The 24,202-nt window shown below is 38.0% G+C and overlaps 1 protein-coding gene across 2 annotated transcripts; it reads right to left on the bottom strand.

Annotated features, from left to right (window-relative positions):
- Positions 1-932: 932 nt before the first annotated feature.
- On the bottom strand, positions 933-23,976 carry PWWP2A (PWWP domain containing 2A). 2 transcript variants are annotated; one of them, XM_034406569.3, is made up of 3 exons: positions 22,119-23,976; positions 10,944-12,631; positions 933-3,269 (listed from the first exon to the last, which is right to left on the bottom strand). In XM_034406569.3, exons 1-2 carry the CDS (start codon positions 22,787-22,789, stop codon positions 10,954-10,956), a joined length of 2,349 nt encoding a protein of 782 aa, XP_034262460.2. In that variant the 5' UTR covers positions 22,790-23,976; the 3' UTR covers positions 933-3,269; positions 10,944-10,953. The 2 variants fall into 2 exon arrangements, with proteins under 2 accessions (XP_034262460.2, XP_034262452.2); XM_034406561.3 differs by lacking the exon at positions 933-3,269 and having other exon boundaries at positions 9,847-12,631.
- Positions 23,977-24,202: the final 226 nt, after the last annotated feature.

Consider the following 24,202-nt stretch of genomic DNA (forward strand, 5'->3'; position numbering starts at 1 on the left):
CCTGTGTTTATCTATAGCTTGATTGAGGATGAACAGGTAGATCTCATGTGCTTTACTGGGACCTCTCTGGGCAAGGGCACCAATGTTGTTCTCTTGGAGATTCTATTGTTTCATGTCATCAACCAGTATCAGGAAGAGAGTAGTGGCACTGATCTATAAGTGAGCAAACGTAAGTGCCAATTTATTACACTGAGCTGTAAGAACAAGTTAAGCATCCTCCTGGCATGATCTTTCAATGATTTCTGGACCTGATCTTGTTGCTGGCATTGGAATTGTTTTGCCTATTGATACTAGGCAATTTCAGATGCCCAGATGTCTTGTTGGGTCTGGACAGATTTGGGAGTACATGACTTCTAGCCAACCATTACCTTGTCCCTTGTGATCTCAGGCCCTACACATTAAGAACAATTGTTTAGTGATCTGCATATGGAGAGTATAACATTTAGTTCTTTGCCCTGATCAGATCACTTCCTGGCCAAGATAACATTGCTGTCCATGACCTCTATGGGCTGAAGGAGCATTCATACTGCCTGTCCCAGATGCTTTATTTATCCAGGTGGATTCGGGGGCGGGGAGGGGGGAGAACGGGGACTTGAATAATTTTCCGAGACAAATTAAATTACAACTATAAGCAAACTATAGTGGAGGATAATGAGAAAAGTAATACCATCTATTTAAAAATAAGGAGGCATGTTGTATTCTCCTACTGCAGTAAAGTTCACTAGGTTTAGTGGCAGTGAAGGGAATACTCCCTTCCCCTTACCTATTCTGCAAAATTATAAATTCTAGAAGTGGTGTAATCTACATTGTTTAGAAAGCCATTGTCTTCTGTTGGAATTACTGTTAGCTATCTCTGCTTAATATTACAACTGTCATTAATCTTTTACTGTCAAAGAAGCAAACAGAGGAAGAGACAGCAACATTGCTTGGGATAACTTTTTAAAAGTGCAGAGAGAACAAATCAACATTTTATTTCAAAACATGGTACACAACAATTCTTGAATATTTAACTTCAGGCAAAACTGTAAAAGTTTAATATTTTTTTCCTTATTCAAGTCTACCAAAGAAAGGAGGCATAGTGACATAATATACGGACGTAAAAGGTAACATGGAGCAAAGCTTAAATATTAAGCAACTAAAGAAAAAAGCGAAAAGCAATATATTACTTCTACCACTAAAAATTTCCCTGACAGCATAATCTCAAAACGAAAAACAAGGTGGTTGCAGTTCAATTCTTCATGAGCAGTATAAATAGTCATCTTGTTTCTTTTTCAAACATATATCCCTTCTTTTCTACACATAAAGTAAGCTGTGGCTTCTCCACATCATTGAATTACGGTGGTAAAATAGGCAGAATTGGTGTGTTTGAAGAAAAATAAAACCAGAACTCTGGTTAACAGTGGGATGTTGTCTATGCAGGCACTATTGGCTCCGCCCATAATCAATATATGTACCCTTGTTTGTATAGATTGATACCATTTTCCTGAGTAGAAACTATCGCTTTGTGCCATGGTGACTCCCTCAAGCTTTATGCATTTTTTCAAGTGAAAAGACATTTTAAATTAAGATACTTTTTAAAAAGCATTTTTCCTTCGGAATAGATGCATTATCTGCACTATCTCATTGAAGCTTCTTTTAAACCTTCTTCAAATTAGTTTCAAATAACCTTTTTTGAATGAAAAATTGAAAAAAAAAAGCCTACACCATTTCTCTTTTGCTTTAACATCAGTGAAAAGAGTACTGCAGAACCTTTAAAAGTCACCAAATTTCTTATGAAAGTGGGCACAATTGAAATTACAATTAATCATTATTACACAGGGCTTTTTTTAAAGTAGGTGCTCTGGAATCTTTATAAATACTTTTAAAAAATGTTTTCACAGATAATTATTAAATCTTTTAATATAGACTTGTATTGTAATAAACATATTTCCCTTATTTCAAATGCTATTTAAAATATAAATCTGTTACTAAATAAAATAAAGAGGAAAAGTTATGATTGTGACTTGGAAAATATGAACTGGACACTTGCTGTATTTTCTGGAATATAATAATTTTAGAAAAAAATTAATGTATTTTAATATCCTAAAGACTGAAATCTATATATTAGAAGGCATCCTTGTATTGACATGAAAACTGTTAATTATATCAATCTATATATTGTGCATTTTTGTGACATCACTTTGTCAAGCTAACTGCTGAATTTTGCTTCCGACGCAAGGGTTTACATACTATCAAAATGATAAGCAGTTTAAAAATACTGAATAAGTAATTCTTTAGGCTTTCAGCGTAATCCAGTGAAAATTTGGCATAACTTATTCTCATTGAAATGTGAAACCACATTGCTGTTAAAAACTCAAGTCCCATTGAGAAAAGATTAGAGGCTTCCTGGGATAGGAAACTTTCTTGTGTAAACCAGCTAGTCTTTAAAATGCCAAGAATGTCTCAGTGGAACATGTTAGTTATGACTAACTTAATGTGCAATACATCACAGTGCTATAAAAAGAAATGTCATGACTTTGGATACCAATTACTATTCCATTTTAACAGTACCTGTTTGTGGCAGATACTGCTGGGTGAACACAAGCAGATAGAAGATCTGTACCTTGTGATGCAGCCTCTATTCTAGCCACCAAACTATTTCCAAAAGGAATGGTCTTTGCCACAATTACTCAAGATAGAAATATGTATTTTCACCCCTTGCTGCTTGCTTTATGGAAAACCTTAGTCTCAGAACACATCTGTCAGCACTTAACAACACAGTTGAATTTGGACATGCTTCCAGTAAAGGATTACAGCTCTGCTAACACTTGCACTAAAGACTAATGTTTGTTAAGATGTAAAATGTAACACACCAAGAACAAAAGAAGAACTTTACAGCCAACTTTCCAGGTGTCTCAATCAGTTCCCGGGGCCCATTCAAACAAATTGCATTTGAAGAGTAATATTACACTTTGTGATTCTTCATTCTGGTACTTCAAGTGGTTCCTTACATATTGAATAGGCTCCTTGGCTCATGCCTTTGTTTATTGCAAAAATAGTTTATAAAATATCAATATTTTAGATTTGAAATTAAATGTACAACACATACAGATTTCCTGGAAATGGGGTACAGTTCTTTTTTTTTTTTTTTTAAGTATCTCAGCATACACCATGTTCTGGATTGCAGAGGAAAGGGGCATTTCGGGTGTATGCAATTTCTGGTTAGCTGACAAACTTCATGCCAGTGCAAGACAGTTCCATAAACACAGCAGATGATTAATGTCTCTGAGCTGAAAAAGAAAAATATGAGTTTATAATGTAAGCTTATTTCTACACATTCATACTATTATAGAACAGTTTTTTTAAAAAAATGGATACGAACTTATTCCACTGAAACAATATTGTAGATATTTAAACTCAATATGAAAGCTAACACAATGTGTCATCAGCATTTTTTCTCTATTTTGTAACCTTTATAAAATAATTCCCTATGACTGTGGATTCCATAGGAAAATGGAGGTGAGTGTACTTTGAAGATCATCTACTGATTTCATAATATAGTTAAGCTAACTTACTGCACATGTTTAAAATATCCAATTGTCTCATTTCTGAGGCATACCATCAATGATATGATAAAACTTCTCATATTGGGTTTGTAAAAAAATAGTTTAAATTGTATTTAAATTAGAAGTCAAGAAAAGTATGTTTGATAACATACATATTGATTTTGAAGGCTTTATAACTTATAAAGCCTTATATTTATATTAAATATATATTAAAATGGGCAATCAAAGAAAAATATATCAGAGGAAAATAAGGTAACTGGACTATTTGGCATCAAGGACATTAAAAGAATATTAAAAGAGAAGGCAATTGCAGAAAAGCTTAATATTCATTGTAGTTCACTATAGAATTAGTCTTCTAAATACTCATATCAAAACTCCAATTTTTAGGAAAGCAATTTGAGCAATTAGGACAAATATTTGTGAGCAGGGATTGTATTCTAATACAAATTATCCCAAAAGCTAGTTCCAGACATATCCTCCCCACCACCACCACCAAAGCTAGATCCAGATGGTATTCATAAAAGGGTTCTTAATTCAAATGTAAAATGGTTATTTTAAAAAATAAAAATGGGTGGTATTATCCTAGATTTATGCTTGTATTAAAACAACTGGGGAAATGGTATAATGCTAGGAAATTACAGATAAATTGGGTTAATATCTAGTCTGACAGACAGGTTTTGCAGAAGAAAACATCTATAGAAAAGTAAGTTTTATTCCACTACCATTTTACAAATAAGGAGAGAGAGAGAGATGGTAAATGTATGTTCAGGCCAGGAGTATGCCCCTTGTTTCTGTGTGTGTGGGAGCACACTTGAATTTGAGATCATGTGTTAGGTACACACTCAAAATAGCCATATGGACACTTGCTTATCCATCAAATGACAGCCATGGTGCATATGGCTAGTCACAAAATACTTTAACAAAGTCTCTAATCCATGTTTGAATCATAATTTATAGACTATAAGATTATAGTCATCATGACATAGCATCAAGTCCAAATTAGAGAGATGTATGTTATACTATAATGCCAAAGAGGCAGATTGTATAATTTGTATAATGTATGTAACAATGTATGTGGCATTCCCCCAATCTGGGTACTTAAGAGATGACATGAAAAAATAACTTTTGGATTGACAACAAAAGCTTGAAGGACAGAGCACAGTGAATAAAGGTTCAGTTTGGAGCTCAATGCTTTTTAAGTGATGAAATGATGAAAAGTCTCAAAATAATTTATCTTAATTGGAGGAAAAGTCCTTATAAAAAAGTGAAGTAATGTATATTTGGGTGGAATCCATGTGACCTAAGAGAATGTGTTGGGGATACTTTAATTAAAAAAACACCCAGTTTATGACTGCCATGAAGATGAAAAATTATGCTAGAAATTATATTGTAGAAAAGGTGAAAAGAGCACATATCAAAATGAAAAAAAGCACTGAAACGTATTTTATATAATATATGAAACTTTTAGAAAAAAAGACACAGAAAATAGATGGAAATTCTGATATCCAATTCTTCTAAAATGTAGATTTGTCCCAAAAGGTGTTATTCATAAATTAAAAGCAAGTGTGTCCACTTCAGCAGGATGAAATCTGCCAGACCCTTATCCATATTATTATTTGCTTTGAAATAATTTGTGTCAGAATTTATTTGTAAATTAGCCAGAATATTTAATACCTGGATTGATATGAGCAATCCTAAACTCATATGCAAAATCAGGAAACCCTAATATAGCCAATAGAAATCTAATGCTAATGTTTCTGTATCTTGGACTCAAATAATAGACTCCATAATATACTATGTTAGATACATAGCTACTGGTGTCTTAAGCTAAAATGACACCTGAAACAAGGAAGGATAAGTTGGGGGAGGGGGGGAAGAAAGTCAATATAAAACAAAGTCTGTCAAGAGTTTTAGCTTTCAAGAGAAACTGGCATTAGCACTGCAGGTAGAATAATACACTGTACTATTTCCAAGGACAGAGGCATTATATTCTAAAAGTTCCTTATCACTGTACCAATTCACGCTGCTCAAAGTGGGAACAGCAGCAATTATATTTGTTCCACTCTTAACTACTCCAGATCCTGTCCATAATGAATGTAGGCCAGCTAGGGAATAATTACCGACAAGGACGCTTCTATTCTGAAAACCCAGAATGTCCAAATTTTAGACAGTATTGTTAGGAACTGTTATCCTCAAAAAGGATTTTGAATAATGAAGCTATTGGAAATGAGAAAAGTCATAACTGCAACTCAGAACATTAGAAAACCATACAGTACCAAAAAACAAAAACTTTCAGACAGGCTAGTTCAATAAGTAGTAGCAAATGATGTTGCAGATGCCTCCAGTGCACGAGTTCTATTTAATGGAAGAAACGGCAAAGAATTATGATTTAAGATATCTAATACCTCTATAACTTTTAACATCCAATTTTCAGCCCCTCTTACACTATCATCTTCCCTTAATTTGATTTACTGATATTCATCACTTAAAAGAAATATTTCTTATATAAAAATTAATAATTCTTTAGCAACAAGAAAGCCCACATAACAGATGCACGAGAAAGAATAATACAGCATTACAGTTGATTTGACCTGATCTTTGGTTGCTCCAACCATTAAGAATGAAAAATATATGGTCCTGTGGTTTCATAGCATAAGGGGAGCCATGTTGAATCAGACCAAAGACTTAGTTTATCAAGTGTTCTCTACTCAAACTGCCCAACCATATAGCTATGCAAAATCTACAAGCCATATCTGGCACAAGCACATTCCTGTTCCCCACTGATAACAAAATTGATTAATACCAGGCTTGAACTGAGCTTGTGTATGTGCGCACATATAAATACAAAGTTCAAAATGCACACAATTATCTGTCATACTACCGTATATACTTCAGTAATGCATGCATTTTGTTTTTGCTGGATTGATGGCAATGCTTTTTGAACATTAAAGAACATAGAACATCTCTCCTATAGAGATCATTGGCAAAGTGAATTATTGGCTTGCCTAACTCACTGAGATATTTGTGCTTTCGCATTATAAATTCAAATCTTGCACTTTATTGTACTCAATTTTAGTTCAATCTAGTGATTTACTTTTCGTAGCTGGACTAAGGCATGGGTGGAACATTTTATATATGAACTCATTCCAAGTTGCTGGAGTAATTCCTTTACTTTTCATATTTTATAATACTACCTTGCTTTCATAGAAGTGCCTTTTCATTCACTTTCAGATCATCTAGATACAGGCTCTGGACTATTTATCACTTCTTTTTCCAGCAGGAACTAGATTTCTCATTTCATTAAATTAGTGTATTATTTTAACTGCTTGACCTTTTCCAAGTACACTTTTGATCCATCACCAGGCTCCCAGGGGACTCATTCACTAGATTAATATTCAGTAAGAGCTTGTTAAAATAAACATGCTAACACAATCCTGATTAAAACATTTCTATGGATAAATTATCAAGATCATAATCCAAAGTCATGTTCATACATTCTATGTACTAATGTTACTTTTACTGTAAAGATTGCTCATTAGGCAGTAATTAGGTAAACAACATCTGAGAGGAATTGCACTAAATTTGAAAAATGCCAAGATGTGTGAGATGTTAAGATTTCTTGGAGCTAGGTTATACCCTATGCTTTTCTTGATTTTTAGCTTGAACATGGTCTATTGACACAATCAAGAGATAAGCAGCAAAGGAGGAAGATATGAGACTTGTCCTAGAGAAAACTCAAATCTCCACTTGAATATATCTAATACATCAGGATGTAAAAGGCATATGTGAAAAAAATACACACGAGTATGTATATGTGTACACACAGAGAGAATATAAATATATATATATATATATAATTTATAGTTGTATACATTTATAGTTTTATTTACAATGCAACTCAGTGGGTGACCTACTGGGTCTCACCTATTCATAGGATTATTGTGGGGATGAAATCGGGGGGGGGGAGTATTTAATTACTATAGCTATGCAGACTGAAAATAGTTCAATTACAAGCTGCAGTTTAAGTTTCTCTTTAATTTGCCGACAGCCCTAAAGAAGTTGTAATTCAGCAAACCAATGCAGCAAATGTAAGCAACTAATTTCCACTAAAATGTGAGCATACAACTCATATAGGATCGTGTTCTCATAGTAAGATGAAATTGAGTTTGACTCGATTATGTATGTATGAATTAGTTTCACCTCAGTCATACAAACCATCGTCACTATTTCTTCCATTAAAGAAATTAGCACAAGAAATTGTCTTAAAACAATTTGTCAAATATACTACTCAAACTACAAGAAACTGCAGTAGTCCCTAATACCAAGCTTAATCAAAAGATGTAGTCAATTTGTACCGTATTCCAATTGGTATACAAAGAACCTGCCCATAAAAATTGTGTATGTGTTAGTCTCCTCTGTAACTTCTTCAGTCTCTGAAAAGCATATTGGGGTAGGGGAGATTAACCCAAATTTGGGAGCCACAAAACTGAAGCTGATAGAATTCAAATTATGCTCCCTAACTCCTGCATGAGAGAGGCACTTTCTCCTCAAAAGAATGGAATTCCAAATAAGTGTTTATTTCACTTGGTGCTTCAACAGTTGCTTCTCCTGCCAAAAAAGCCAGAATAAACCACATCCATCAGCTTGATGCCTTGCAAGGAACAGTAATACTGTTACATACATACTGCATGACATCTACATGATTTTAAAAAGTTAACCACATAAACCAAGACTTTTTCATAGGACATAAAATGACATGAAGCAATGGCCAAAGACATCATGTCATTAAAAATTCAAACATATTTAGAACAAACTTTTTAAAAGGCACCAGTCTATGAAGTAGCAAGATACATGAGAAAAGAATATTGAAAATAAGAATCAATTCCTGCTTGATAATGGTAAAGTTGTGTATTTCCTTCCAAACTGTAAGAATTCTGATACAAGAGAATTTCATTTCCGTAGCACAAATGCACAACCTAGAGCTACATGTGGTTCCTGTAAGCCTTAGTATGATCCAGAGACTTCTAGCAGTTTTTTTTTAATGTGGCAAAAATAAAGTTTAAATACCCGATTAGGGAGTAATCATATTCATTAACTTTCAGTAAATTTCAATATTAATGAAAATAAGTCAAATATTTATCCTGGCCACAGAATAATTTTTGGGAATGCATTCAAAGCACTCCCTTCTAGGCCATTCCTTAAATTAATTTCTGACTCTATTAGAACATCTGGTTCGGAAATAGGATTCCAAGGTAGAAGGAGCAAGCATCTATTAAGAATACTTCCATAAGCTAGTATGATTGTTCAACTTGATCATGTCTGGAGAGCTAGTTCACCCATTACAAATTTAGAACAAACTTTGTCCACAGCAACCCTAAGCCAACCTACATTTTCAAGTTTATGGTAAACAGTGTATTTTTAAAAATCCTGAGCACAGCCTGCCCTTAAAAAAGACATAGCATGTTTTGCTCTTTGAACTACTACATTGGTTTCTGTTTGCAGGAAAGAGAATACACAGTATAAGACTGAAATAGGACTGCATGCCATTTTGTGTGTTTTCCAATTTCAAAAAGCATTGGCTGACTGAATACAAGTTCATTTCTTAATAGATTTGGAAATTTACAACTGATTGTGAGCATTGTCAAATGGAGTACCTCAGGAAAGCAGACAGACTTTCTAAAGCATATTTCTAAAATAACTGAACAGTTTAAAGCGTAAGTATTTTGGAAAAATTGAGTTAACATTGTATTATAATGTGAGACATACCTTAGCATCAGTCACAACAGAGCCTTTAGCCATTATTTCTTTGGACTCCATATGTTGGCCTGATTTTTATTTAACACTCTCTTTTCCTAGAAAATATCTACTCATAGAACTCGGATATAAATTTCAGGGCAATAAAGTTAAGCCCTCTAATAACAATTAAATGCAAAGTAGTAGAATCTATTGCACATGCTATCTAACTGAATCAACTCCATTTCACTGCCCAATGCAGAGCATCAGACAAGCAGAATATTTAACAGCAAGAAAACATTCAGTAACACAGGTTAGAAATATAGGAAGGTACTTCTTACAGAATTACTGATAAACATTTGGGGAAAAACAATTGAATTTATAAAAAATAGAAATTTTGTTAATTTGAACACCAGTATTTTATAAGCAGCTAAATGAAGCCAGTTTAGTTAATAAGGAGCAAGAAAAAAATGATTTCCTTCAGAATGTCTCCTAAGCATTGCATAAACAGACCAGCCTCACTTCCTGAGTTTTCTTTCAAGGCTTTTTGAGAAACACACACAAATAATTAGATTTAGTCAATTTTATTTACATTTTTGTACATTTCAGAGCATTACACAATTACATTTTCCATATTTTCTGACCTGCAAACAGATACCTTAAATGGAAATACTTAAAAAAAATATGCAGTTTGATACATCCAAATGCAACAATTACACATCTGACAATTCACAAAGTGTAATTTACTAGGACGTATCCTAAGGATTTAAGAACAAGTAGTCAGGGAAAAAAATCTGACTAATTATTTACACAACACAAAATTCTCAAGCTAACCCTTAGAACAAATGTCCTAGGAGCACCCCCCCTTCCCCAACAGGATATTATGTAATTCACACTTAATGCAGCATTAACAGTCCTTGATCTCATACATGGAAGGACTGTTCAGTCTAATGTGAGCAACCAGCTTTCTCTTAAACTTGCCAAGACCTGAAGAGTGTATGTTTATCCATGGGTGCATAGCATAATTTTGAGCATTTGAAAAAAAGTGACCACAAACTTATTTATTAATGATCAAGTCTACCAGAATTCCAATTAGACTGGTTTCTAAAGGAATTAAAGTGGCCAGCAGGAACAAAAGCATTTTTAGGCATAGGTGAACTCTTTGGGCTCACTTCCACTGGGTAAAATCACAGAAATAAAGCTTACAAGTGAGATAGAATCTAGGATTCTGCATTTAAGGTGGGCTGTCCAGTTATGCCTGCAAATCCCATCACTTAGATTGATTTCCCTCCCCTCCCCTCTCCCCTTTCCACATTGAAATGGTATATATATATAGTGGATAGAAACTAGTAAAAATTCCCTGCAAATAAACTGCTCTTCAGCTGAGGTTATGGCTCCTATGCATGGGGTGAGCAAAGGAACTTCTTAACTTTTACAAAGAAATGTAAAGAGTTCTCTTGAAAAATACTGAGCTCTCGCTTTAGGTTAATCTGATTGCATGTACAATTTTTTAAAGGTTAACTTTCAGTCAAGACATTGCTACAAATGGAAATTTCAGTATAAAAAGCAGCCAACTGAGTGCATTTTTTAATCTAATTGGCCCAACTCCTTCAAAATAGTTAACTAGGTTAGACATTTCGTGGTGCCTCCCCATTTCTTGCCTACCTTACTTTGTTCATGTTTCAAACTGTGTCAGCAGGGCCCGAACTTCAGGAGTTAGCTGCTTAGCAGCCTTGGCTGCTTCTGTAATGGCCTTGCGGTAAAGACCTTTTCTCTTCTTATTAAATCGCGACTGAAAGTTTTCTAAAAAAGGGGAGAGCTGTGAAAGAGCAAGAAAAGATGTTGTTGGGGACCCAAACCATGAAATACGAGCTTCCTGTCGGACTAATAGGCCATTATCTTTTCGGCTCACAGTTATAGTAAGAATACGGGCTGGCCACCATGGGAAGCCATATATCTTGGCCCAAACAATGTCTCCTACACATATGGTCCTGCCATCTGGTGTGACACATTTAGAGACATTTTTTGAAAAGACTTTCAAAGAATTACTGAGCTTTTTCTCTTCCTTTAAAGAGGAGGAGGAGGAGGAGGAGGAAGGTGCATGCATGCTGCCTGGAGGAAAATCAAAGCTTTCAGTAGTGCTACACTCAGAATTGGAGGACTTCAAGTCATCTGTGCTATCACTACTACAGACTGATGCACTGGAAGAGTCAGATTTCTTTTTATTAAGGGTCATGTAAACTGTAATATTGCTTTTGCTGCCTTTCTTGCCCATGGTCTGCTGTTCATCCTGATCAACAGGTACATGCACTTCATTGGTGTCCTGAACCTCACTGTTGGCCTCTTCAGGACTTTCTGAGGGGCTCTGATTTTCTGAAGGGGCCTCACCTGCTGAGCGGGTAGACGAGCAGCGAGACTGGGGCTTAGCTGCCATCTTGCCACTCTGCAATTTCTCCAGCCCTGTCTTGAGAGAGGAGTCATTTTCTTCATTTCGATACCTTTGTGGCTTCAGACGCAATCGGGGAGGCAGGGAACCTGAGCTGGTGTTCTGAAGACGCCGTGTGAAGTGGACCTTTGAATGTGCATTTTTGGAAGTTGAAGTTGCACTCTGTTTCTTTTGTGCCTTTTCTTTGGCTATTTTCAAAACTTCCCTAGCTTTTGCATGATCCATATTTTTGCTCTGAAGAACTTTTTTAGTATTTAATTGGGTTTTCGATGTATTTGCTTGAGTGGGAACTTTGACTACTCTACTTCTGCTGTGGACAATATTTGCAACTTTGACCACAGAATTCTTTTTCTGGCTTTCATTCTGACTTTTCCCATCAACTTTATGATCAGTTTTAATTTTTTTGTTCACAGTAGTTACGCTCTCATTTCTTCGTTTCCTAGTATCCTCACACCTTAGGGAGTCACTTGCATTGCTGCCCTTCTTAATTTCTTTCTTTTCTGCAACAATACTGTTCTTACATTTGTCACATAAGACATGTCTGGGTCGCAATTTGATAGCATTCATAATAGAAGTGGGTTCCTCCCTGTACAATTTTCGCTTGGGCCGCTTAATTTTTCGAGGTGGAGGTTGAGGTATTGATTGGTTATACGTGTCCCTGATAAACAAAGGAGGGGGATATGGTGCCCCCACATGGAAAAGGGGAGGCGGTTTGGAAGTCCATAGGCTTTTAACCAGGCTATGTTCTGATGGCTGGATGGGAGAAGAGTCTGGGACAACACCGTTAGCTTCACATTTCACTTGCATCTCATCTTGGAATGATTTACTTTGGAGCTGCATGGCTTCAGGTTTATCCTTGTACTCCCGCTTGGGAAATATAGTCACAGGAATTCCATGAGGTCCAAACCTTAACAAGAGAGAAACACAGAGTTAACTGCCAATCTCCATTTGCTATCTTTGAGAAGCTTATATGAGGAACATTTTGAATACCATAATATACTTAAATTTAAAGGGCATTCCATGGCTCAACTGCATCTTTATTATCAAATGAGGATTGTTCAACAGGCTTGAATGGCTTTAAAGTATGATCATAAATTTATATTCATCAAAACTTTAAATTTGATGTTCAGAATTTTTTTTGACTTCATGATCTAAGGCAATAATTTCTAAATTATCAGTTCTGAAATATCTTTTTCCATCCTGATCTGCTTGTCCAAACCCCCATATAAACTGGAAGGGAAGTCAAATGGCAGAAGACTGTAATGGGGGGAGGGGGGATGTGCACTGCACAACATATAGATAGGCAAGTTCTCATTCAAACAAATTACTCTTTGAGCACAAAATATAAATTCACTAGATGGTTATGCAGCCCATATACAAGGCTCAGTACACATGGGATACTTTCTGTCTTGTATACACAAACTCTGATGAGCACTCAAATATTTCTTTCTGTTCTATCTGGTAATAACTGATATTAATAATGAAAATCTAGTTGAACTGTGTCTGCCTCTCACCTATTTTCAAACAATATAGTCAGTTCAAGTAAAGAACACAAAAAACAATCATAAATGTAACCATAACTGGTTTTCTCCACTGTACTTCACGAGCTTAAAATAACTTTGTTTAATAACTAAAGTGCTATTGATAGTAGCAGTATTTTATACCTACACTGGAGAATTATGTAACTGGCATAAAAAATTATTTGTCCAGTTTAAATTAAGAGTATGGTTTAACAATTTTGTCTCACTCAACATGATTTAAACAAGATCATTTGTTTCTCCCTTATTATGTACTTAATAATATTACCTACACAGGAGTTTCCAAAATGGCTGGAGATGGGACATAAAGAATTTCCATGGCATCTTTGTAATGACATAAACTTTTTGGAAAACTTAGCATTAACAAGACAGTGTTTTTCAAATGGAAATCAGAGTGGAAACACTGGGCAAGCTAATGGGAAGAAGGGAAGTATTGCAAAGTTTGGCAGATGTGTGGCAGAAAGACTGGGACTGGACAGGATAATGGGAAAATTGGCAGCAAGTCACTGCAAAAATGGGGAGGAATGGAGACCTGATGAACAGTATACTTTGGAGCATGTGCGAAATTGTGCAGACAGAGAAACTGAAGTTATTAACATATTAAAAAGGGAAAGTGCTACTGATAGGTGGAATACATACTCTAGCATATGCTACAGTATAAGAGAGGTACTGAGATGGTCAGCTGAGACTTCCAATTATTAGATATTCCCAAGCTACCTATCTTATAATACAACCCCATTGATGGAACTATGAATTTAAAGAATCAACTCACTTAATATTTATTGTTGTACTATCAATGTTTCACTTTAAGCATGGATCTTCTGCTATTCTTTTCATTTAGAACAACTAGCCATTATGACTGAATATATATTTGTCCTCCTTACAATCTCTCTTGCATCTTTCCTCTGCACCTAAGATGATTTCACAGAAAGGTAATTCTTTAGTTAAGACCTCATTTTTGATTAGGAAACACTACATCTATAAATTCATTATTTTCCACTATGAATCTTTACAAATGGTTGTCCAATCTTTTCTTGGAAACCTCCAGTGATGGAGCACCCACAAGTCAGGGAGCCAAGCTGTTCCACTGATTAATCGTTTTCATTGTCAGAAAATTTCTCATTTCTTGGCAGAATGTTCCTCTGACCAGCTTTCACCATTGCTTCTTGTCCTGCCCTCAGGTGTCATGGAGACTAAATTGACACCTCTTCCCTGTAACAGTCCAAAAGTATCAGAAGATCGCTATCATATCTCCCCTGAGCCTTCTCTTCATAGGCTAAACAGATCTAGTTCCTTTAGCCATTCATCATATGGCTTGGTCTTCAGACCCCTTATCATCTTTGTTGCTGTTCCCTGCACTATTTCTAGGGCCTCAGCAATTTTTCTATCGTGTGTTTAACTTACCTATTATATTGCAAATATTTTGGCAGCCTAGTCATAACTAGTAACTCCTTTAAAAAGTCTTACTGAATCTGCCATACAATTTTTCCCATGTGAAAGTTCTGCTGATTTGCAACATCTCAAAACCAAAATGTTTCCCCATTCCAAACATTTTAGACTTCTATCAGTCAAATCCAGCATATCAGTGATGATGGGAAATATAATCCAATTAAAAATATATACTGAACTCTTAAGCATAATCTAGATAATACCAAGCACTTTTCAAGAACTAAAAGAATATGTATATTTAACTTTCTCATTGAAATCAAAGCTTAAGGCTTCATATTGCATCTATTATTCTAGCTAGAATTTATTTATTTATTTATTTATTTATTTATTGGTTCGATTTATATATGCCGCCCTTTTCCGGAGACTCAGGGCGGCTTACAATGCGTTAAGCAATTAACCCTAACCCTAGCATTAGATTAGATCTAGTTGCTTTCTAATTAACCTAATTTGATGTTGCACCTTTCCTCACTTGACAATTGTGAGGAAATCTTATACTGGACTATATTTCATTTATACTTCAGCTCTTTTCAAGTCCATCAGACTCTCTCAGCTTTTCTATGATCTATCAAGCGCATTTGTTGTTGTTAGTTCTGAAGTCCTGTCCGACCCATCACGACCCATGGACAACTTTCCTCTAGGCCTTCCTGTCCTCTACCACTCCCATCAAGTGCATTATAGCCTATTAATTATTTTCATGAACTCCTGAGCTAAGGAAGTTAACACCTGAAAATGACATGTCAGGCCTTATGAGTTTTAAATCTATACCAGGGGTGTGAAACTCACAGCCTGCGGGCCAGACGCATCATGCACTGGTCATGCCCACCCCTGGTTCAGCGAAGGGGGGAAAAGCCCTGATACGTCACATGACAATGTGATGCTGTGAGATTGACACCCCTGATCTATACCAACATACAGTACAATAGCTTGTGAACAGTGAGCCCCAACTGCTGCCAATGTACATTTTCTAGCAGAATTCAATGCAGCAACATATGATTATTAATTCCAGTATTTAAGATTCTTTCATAGAATTCAAGGCAAATAGTTTAGCTTGCCGTATTAGTTTTATGTACACACATACAGTTCAAAAAAATATGCAAACATAATTTTCCTTCCACTAGGCTCTAAATGGTTTCCTCCTCCCTTTCATCTATTTTGTTTGCTGCCATATTTCAAGACATACCTTTCCCTGCTTTTTTCCTACAGCCATATTTAGGAATGGCAGAGTAGTTGCCGTTTCATGGCTTGTAGTAAATCTGGTAAAATAACTATTTGTCCCAATTCTGTTTGCTTAGGGCCAAATATTATCCTAATGACCTTTTGATGCCTGTGGCTACTTTCTTTCGCACTATAGACTTTATTTCACTTGATTTTTTTTTAAAAAAAGTGCTAGCCTCCAACATAGTATTTTTTATTCATAGCTATGTCTCTGCCCCAAAGCAGGCTTTCTGGAGTAGCAGAGAGCATCATAATGATGCAATTCTCTTAGCAAATGAATATTTTGTCACTGGTTATGCTACTATTGTCTTTCCTTAGCCTTCCCTAATATTCTATTTTGTGAATCCAAGCTTTATCTGTGCTCATCAGATCCTACCAAAAGAAAGGATGCTTATATATTTCTTTGTATGATACTTTTATAGCATAATCCTGTAACTATTTGTATATTCATTGCTTTAAAAAATGGTGGTATAAAATTGTAAACACTCAAGAGAAAAAAACCAAGCCTACCGCAGCTCAAGGACAGAAAAGTATTACTCCCAGCATTCCTCATCATTGAACCTCTTAACTGGACTCCTAGAAGTGAAGGTCAGCAATATCTGGACAGACAGGTACCATGTTAGAGTATCATCTTAGCCAGATTTCGTATTCATGTTCAGTCATGAAAAGTCACATGACAGGGTGCTATCCTGGCAATGTTCTAAAGTAAAGTAGGCCACCTTTATTTTTATGAAGGGCCACCTTTGGAAAAAAAGGACGTTAAGGCTTCCGTCAATAGTAAGAGGGCTGAAGCAAATGGTAGGTAGGGCCACTGTTTCTCTTTGACATTCTTTTCTTTTTTGCTCTCTTTCTTCCTTCGCATATAGCTGGCTGCTAGAAAAGAGATAGGATTACCTTTGGTAGTAGTCTCCACTGGCTGCTTAAAGGAGGTTCTAGAAAGTAAATTTAAGGAATTTTGATTCATTTTTAATTCAGAGCCATCCTTAATTATGTTAACCTTTGGCCTGCTAGTACCTCCAGCCCCGAGAAAATCCCTTTATGAAACCAAACTTTCAGATGACCACTAAGGAGCTGTCTGAGAGACAAGGGGAAGGTCACAAAAAGATAGCCCTACAGGTAATATAGTTCAAGGAAGATAATATGGAGTTATTCTAGCAACCGCATGTGTATGAAATTGCTACATTCATAATATGCTAAATCATATGCATACTAGCTCAAAATAGATGGGCTATCTCAAAAAAAGTTATGGCTGAAAAAAAGATATATAGATATGCAGTTTTAAAAGCCTGTAGGACTTCCCTACTGTATGTAATAGCTACCCATATAAAGAACATGGAATGAAGGTTAAATGAGAATGCCTGTTAAGTTCAAAAGCGATCGTATACATGCATATTTTTATATCATATATATGTGAAGAATTGGTAAATCGAATTCTATATATGTACAGAAGCATACAATATCAAGACAGCTTGGTCTACTGCATGAAATGTCTTCTTAATTGAAGGTTTACACTCCCATTAAAATCTGATGTCCAGACTTAAATATCTGAAAATAAAAATTCCTTATATGATAGTGTTACTAAATGTATGTAAAATTGCGTGGACATATATAGTTAGGCTGGATTGAATAATGCAGAAAGCATTTTCCATCCCAAGCTGATTTAAGAGAACTAAACCATATGTAGAAGGCAAAGTGGGCAAAAAGTCTTCCACAAAAAGACAGTGTTATAGCAGTCATTGATTATACTAGCCCCGTGATGGCGAACCTATGGCACGGGTGCCACAGGTGGCACATGGAGCCATATCGGTGGGCACGCGAACTCAGCTCCAGCATGCATGTGTGCGCCGGCCAGCTAATTTTCAGGCCTTCTGGGCCCACCAGAAGTCAGGAAACACACTGTCTCCGGCCTCCGGAGGGCCTCTGGGGAGGTGGAGAAGGCCATTTTTGCCCTCCACAGGCTCCTAGAAAGGCTCTGGAGCCTGGGGAGAGTGAAAAACAGGCCTACCGGGCCCACCGCGCTATCACGTGCCAAAATTGGGGGGAGCACGGGGGGGATAGAATTATGGATGTGGGCACATGTGCGTGTGACCCCACTGCACTACCCCCACTTTTGGCACACAATGGCAAAAAGGTTAGCCATCACTGTACTAGCCCACATCATCATGCAAAAATTATATACCCTATATCCATGAATGTAGCTACAGATACTCTTTGCTTTATGACCGTTTGATTAACGAAGGGTCAAAGTTACAACATCACCAAAAAAAGCTACTTATGACTATTGCACCAACCCCTGAAGGCATGCGATTACAATTTGGGAGTTTGTCAACTGGCTTGTATTTATGATGGTTGCAGCATCTTGCAGTCACATGATTAACACCTGTGGCCTTCCTAGCTGGTTTTTGACAAACAAAGTCAATAGGGGAAGCCGGATTCGCTAAACAACTCTATGATACTACCGGTATTAACAACCACAGCGATTCGCCTAACAAGGGGTAAAAATGGCTGTAAAACTAAGTCTGGTAATATGATGCTTTCTTTAATAACCACACTGCTTAGTGACTGAAATTCCAGTCTCAATTGTGGCCATGAGTCAAGGACTAACTGTACAATTGTCAAAAATTAGCAACATAAATTTCGTATCAGTTTGAGGCAAGTAATGCATGAAAATTGCAGAATAAGCTTAAAAATGACAGCTTAATTTTTAGAAGAAAAACTTAAACTTCTTACTCAAAATTCAGGAAATATTAAATCAGAAAATCCTAGCCTCAGATACATGCCACATGGTTCTGCCCATGCCAAGCGTACTGCAGCTCCAGCTATCAAATAATTGTTTATTTTTTCATTATACGATAACACATTTTGAACACAAATTCTTCGCTATGACTTCCACCCAGGGAAGTTTACTTACAACATCAGACTATTTTTTAAGTTATTCTAACCAGCTCAATGGACAAAAAAGGAAAGGTAATTAAAACCTACTCATTTTAAATGATATCATCACTATTGAAATGTAAAGTGGTGTGAGTCATTTTTACTACGAATTTCAACAAGATAAGATCATTTTATAAACCACATGGTATTAGGTGCAGTCTTCAAATTCCAAGGAGCCTTTACCTACCATGATAAGCAAGTCTCTATCTTAGCTTTGTAAGATATGTCTGTTACAATTGCATCAACAATGTTATTGATTTGTAAGTAAACATGCACTTCATGAAAATGTTAAACTTTGGTCATGTTTTATTATAAAATGTATAAAACTGCAAAGCTGTGTTCTATCTTAACTATTTCCAGATTTAACTGGCACCTAGCAACTAAAAGCACCAACCCACAAACACTTCTCTTAGCACCAGCAATTTCTCTGTACCACTATTTTAAAAAGATTCTTTCATGTTAAGTAGCTGTGCATTACACAGCAAAATACTAACATCCAGCATGTTTACTTCTAAGAATTCTACTTCATTTTCAAACAAGTGCACAAAATAAGAAAGCTAAAATGAGCAGTAATCTTTCTAGGCTGCATTTTGCTATTCCATGTTTTATGCTTTACTTTGAAGCTAACAACATGCTTCAAATTTGCCAACCAGATTAAAAGTTACATGCCCGTTCTTTTCTTCCCCGATCCTCTTTCTCTAGTATGTGTGTGTGTATATCCATCTATCCACTATATAACAACTGAAAGAGCATTACTATGAAATACTGAAGTAAATGAAACAGTAACACCTCCTACCTATGCCTGTATCAAATGGCTTATCAACTATGCAAGAGAAGAGGCAAAGTTTCCCATTCTTTGTTAGAGCAGAATGTTAATGATAGCTCTAGAAACATCAGAGAGAGAAGCTACTAATACAACACTGTTTAAGGGTATGCAGTATACATGCTTGATGTGTGAAACAACTTGCTGTTTTAATTTTTTGTCTTATGGGGTTGAATTTCACTTTATCCAGCTAAACCAAGAGCACTGATGTTACTCTGTTTTCCAACCCTATTTCAGTTCTGCATAGTTCGAATATCATACCTGCAAAAGAAAATGTAAAGTAAGATGCTTTACCAGATCTATTAAGGCTATATATCAAGGAAAAAATACAAGCACATTACGTCCTAGACTGCTATGGATAATGTCAGAATATCCCTTCTACCAGTACCAATGGGCTTACAGACCTAAGAATTTGAAAGCCAGCATATGTGGTATATTTGTCACGAAAAACATATGGCGATATCTATATCAATACACAATCAATTCTATATAATATATCCTTTAAATACCTTGTGGACTATGAAGAAATGCATACTGGAAATTCATTATGCCACTCTCTCAAATATTACAAACACCAGCCTTCCTATAGTGCATGTGTTGCATAATTATATTACAATTAGATTTTATAATCTGCTTACTATGTACTCTGAAGGAGTTAGAAACAGCATTACCTATATTTGTTTATAAGGAAGGCAATAAGAATGGTCATACACTATCATACCAAAAATTCTATAAGCCCATCAGGCAATTTTAGTATGTGCCTGAAATTTGGTAGTTAGATATATTAAATATGTAAGCAATGCATCCTAGAGTGATTACATGCCATCAAGTCAGTGTTGACTCTTAGCAACCACATAAACAGACTTTCTCCAGGATGATGTGTCCCCAATCTGGCTATTAAGGACTCCCAAGTGTACACCTATTGCCAGTGTAATTGAAACCATCCATCTTGCTTCTTATCCTCTTAACCATTGTGTTAATTTGCAGTATTACAATTTTAAAAGGCTGCTGGCCCCAATAGCTTTATCTTTTTCAATTGCCAAAGTTCCTCCTTCCATTTTTTAAAGTTTCAGGCTTCCCAGCCCTTTTTTATCTCACAAGGCTCCTTTTATATATATTTTAAGCGTCAAAGTAATGACAAAGCAATACAATGTTCCTGGAAATACTTAACCAACAAGAATGAATCTAAAAATGTAGGACTTTATGGTATAAATTGACAGTATTCATCTTCCTCTTCAGAACTGAAAGATGCGTGGGCCCAAGTTCTCAGAAATCCTGCTATATGACCTCAGATTCATTTTAGACAAAATTTAAAGGGACAACCTTTTGTTGCTTCTTTGTAAATAAGGGAACAGGCTCAGCTTTACTAGATAGGAATGCATTTGACTGATTTTCTTTAATCAAGTATGCTGTGGAAAAAAACAAAAAAGATTGCTTCCTTCACTGCCATGTATTTTCTTTATTGAAAATACATGCACAGTTGAGTGTGTATGTAAAAATTAGAAATCTTTTCCAAAGCAAGCTATAATGTTGATGATACTGGGATTGTTTACAAATACACCTTTTACCTGATGAACTCAATGAAAGAGTGTGTCACAGAATGCTCTGGTACAAGTTCCTCAAACCAGAAAAAGTAATGCTTCTGCCAGAACAAGTTTCTTTGCAATATACAAGTAAGCGCAGTTTTCATCCTGCCTGCAAGATAAGTAGGAGACATTCTACCATTTCCCCACCAAAATAGCAACTGAACATTTCTGCACTTCTATAAAGGTAGGAAGGAAGGATAACCAAATGAAGGAATGCTAAAATATCTATCCCAATAAGGTAGGACAAATATATATTGTTTGGTGAACAGCTTTTTTTTTTGCCCACAGCTACAACATTGCCAGTATCCTCTCAAGCTGTGGGGAAAAATTGTATAGCCATGTGGGATGGACAACAACCCTCCAGCCTTCTTTTACAGACCACTTCTTCGCTTAAAAGAAAACCCAAAAATGGGAGCGAATGAACCTTAACACGAAACGAAGGGACAAAAAAAAGGCAAGGAAAGGCTAGTAAGTGGGAAGTCATTGAGGTGGGAAAGGGAAGGGAGGGGGGGAGGACTTTCCTGGCTCGGAGTTTAGGCCACGAGGCTCACTCAAAGGCCACTCGCGCCCCCTTGGCGGAGCCATAAAGCCCTGCACCTCATGGCTCGCGCCCCACCTTTCTGTGCAGCCACCCAGGAGGCGATGGAGGCCTCGACTCGGCGGAGACTATTGAGGGTGGTGGTGGAGGAGGCTGCAGCAGCAGCAGCAGCAGCAGCTGAAGGTTATAGAGCAGGTCCAAAGCCACTCCGGGAAAGGAGCCGATGCGTCTCCTTTCAAAACAGCCCCGGAGGTCCGGTGGGAGAGGGAGGCTTAAGAGCAGGCAGGGCGCGGCCGGTCAGGCTGGCTCACCTTTTGGAGAGATCCATGAGGACCCCGGAGAACAGCTTCTCCCCGAACCGGAACGACACCACCAGAGCATCCTCGATGATGTGATCCAGGGTGACCAGCACCTCTGAGCCCGGCAGTAACAGCGCCTCCTCCTCCTCCTCCACCGGCTCCGCAGCCACCGAAAGCTCCGGTTGCTTTGCAACGCTTGCCGTGGTACTTGCGGCGGCGACAGCAGCATCCGGCTCCTCCTCCTCCGGCCGGGGCGGCTCCTCCCCGGGCTCCGGCCCCGCGGGGCCCCCAGCTGCAAGCAGCAGCGGAGATATCAGCGGCAAGCCCGGCTGCGGGGGCTGCCCTTCTGCCTCTTCCTTTTCAGGACGGCCGGAGAGCGTGGCCGTCAGCGAGCGAGGCTGAAGAAGCTCTCCCACGGGGCCCGGGTTGGGCTGGGCCTGCGGCAGGTCTCGGGTCCCCGCTGGGCTCTTGGGCGGCGGCGGCGGCGGCGGCGACGGCTGCTGAGCCTCTCCGCCCGGCGCTGGCTCGGGATCCTCCCTGGCAGCGTCGAGCACCGCCGACTCCACGGCCGCCTGCGTGCCGGCGGGGAGCGCGTCTGCGCCGGCTTCGCTGCCTGGCATGGGCTCGACCTCGCCAGCTCCCCCATCACCCGGCACCGCCGCAGTCGCAGCCACGGCCGCCATTTTCTCTGGTGTCGCTTCCTCCTCCCTCTAACCAGCAGCAGGATCGATAACCGTGGCCTTCTTCCCCCGCCTGGCTAGGAGGGGGACGCCGCCTATCGGGGGAGGCAGGGATCTTGCCGATTCCCCAGCTCCTATTGGGCACGGCACAGGTCCATCAAGTGCCGATGTAACTTCCCATTGGTCCGGAGGGGAAACGTTGACGTTGAGGGCAGGAAGAGGAAAAAGAGGGCGGAGATCCCGGTATCTGTGTCGACAAAGATCAAAAGGGGGCAGGTTAATGAGCAGCTCTTCTTCTATTTGTAGGGGGGGAAAAAGAAAAGCCCGCCCCTCTCGCCGAAGCGTCTCATTGGCTTTGCAAGACGTCTAGCGAAATGTATGTTTTAAAGCAAGATAGAAAGCTGTAATCGTTTGCACTTCCTTCCTCCCCGCCCCCCGCTCTGGGGTTGTCCCGTAGGATGGTCGTGTGAACGAGGTGGGAGAGAATGCAGGGACTGACATCCCCCAATTCCCTGCGCTCGCTTTGATCCCGGGCTTGGGACAGCCAGTCCAAAAGAAAAAAGAAAGAATAAAAGCACGGCGTTTATAGGAAGCTCGAACTTCCAGGGTGGGAGGGAACCCGAACCTCTGTGGTTTCTCGGACGAAACACATGGAAATTGCCCTGCTTAGCGTTAACCATGCCAGCCCTAGAAGCCCAGAGAAGGAGATTGAAGGCGAGGAGAGAAAAGCTTAGCATAGCCCATGGGCCGTCTTGGAAAAGGAGAAAGAAAGTGGGATATGGATGGAAAAAACTGCGCCCGGATTTGGGAATGCTCAATTTAACTGAATGGAAGAGTTCGCCTTTGAGTAAGCCCGTGGGATGCGACTAAAATGTTTTGCTGTAGCAGCACATGATCAGAGATCTTACTCTCTGCTTTAATTTTTGAAGAAACGAGGAGGTAGAGTTACTATACAGTCGGATGGGATTAGCATCAGCGGTGGCTTCTTCCCTTTCAGAATATATTCAATATTAAGAACATGGTTTCCAGGTTATTTTAGGAACTATTAATACGACATAGTTTCCTATGGTTAAGGAACATGCTGTAGTCAACACAGTGTTCGTGGCTTATGATGTAGTACAGTAAACTACGTATTATCTTAGTCTGGTTTCTCACAACATTCTGAACTAAAGCTGTGGCTCTGGCACAAACCCAACTAGAAAGTACAATACACACATACTTGGAAGAAAATGCTAAAAGTGTCACTGCGCCTGTTTCAAAGAAGTAAACACCAACCCACTTTATCAGATCAGGTTATGCTAACCCAGCATACCAGCTGCTCAGTCCTTGCATAAGACTCATAAAAAGATATTTCTCCATTAATGCTACTACATTATATTCTTCGTCTTGTTCAAGAGACAGTAATTTCATAGTTAC

Source organism: Pantherophis guttatus, chromosome 2 (assembly GCF_059756535.1).
Source record: "Pantherophis guttatus breed Tessera chromosome 2, ASM5975653v1, whole genome shotgun sequence".
In the NCBI taxonomy this organism is placed as follows: Eukaryota; Metazoa; Chordata; class Lepidosauria; order Squamata; family Colubridae; genus Pantherophis; species Pantherophis guttatus.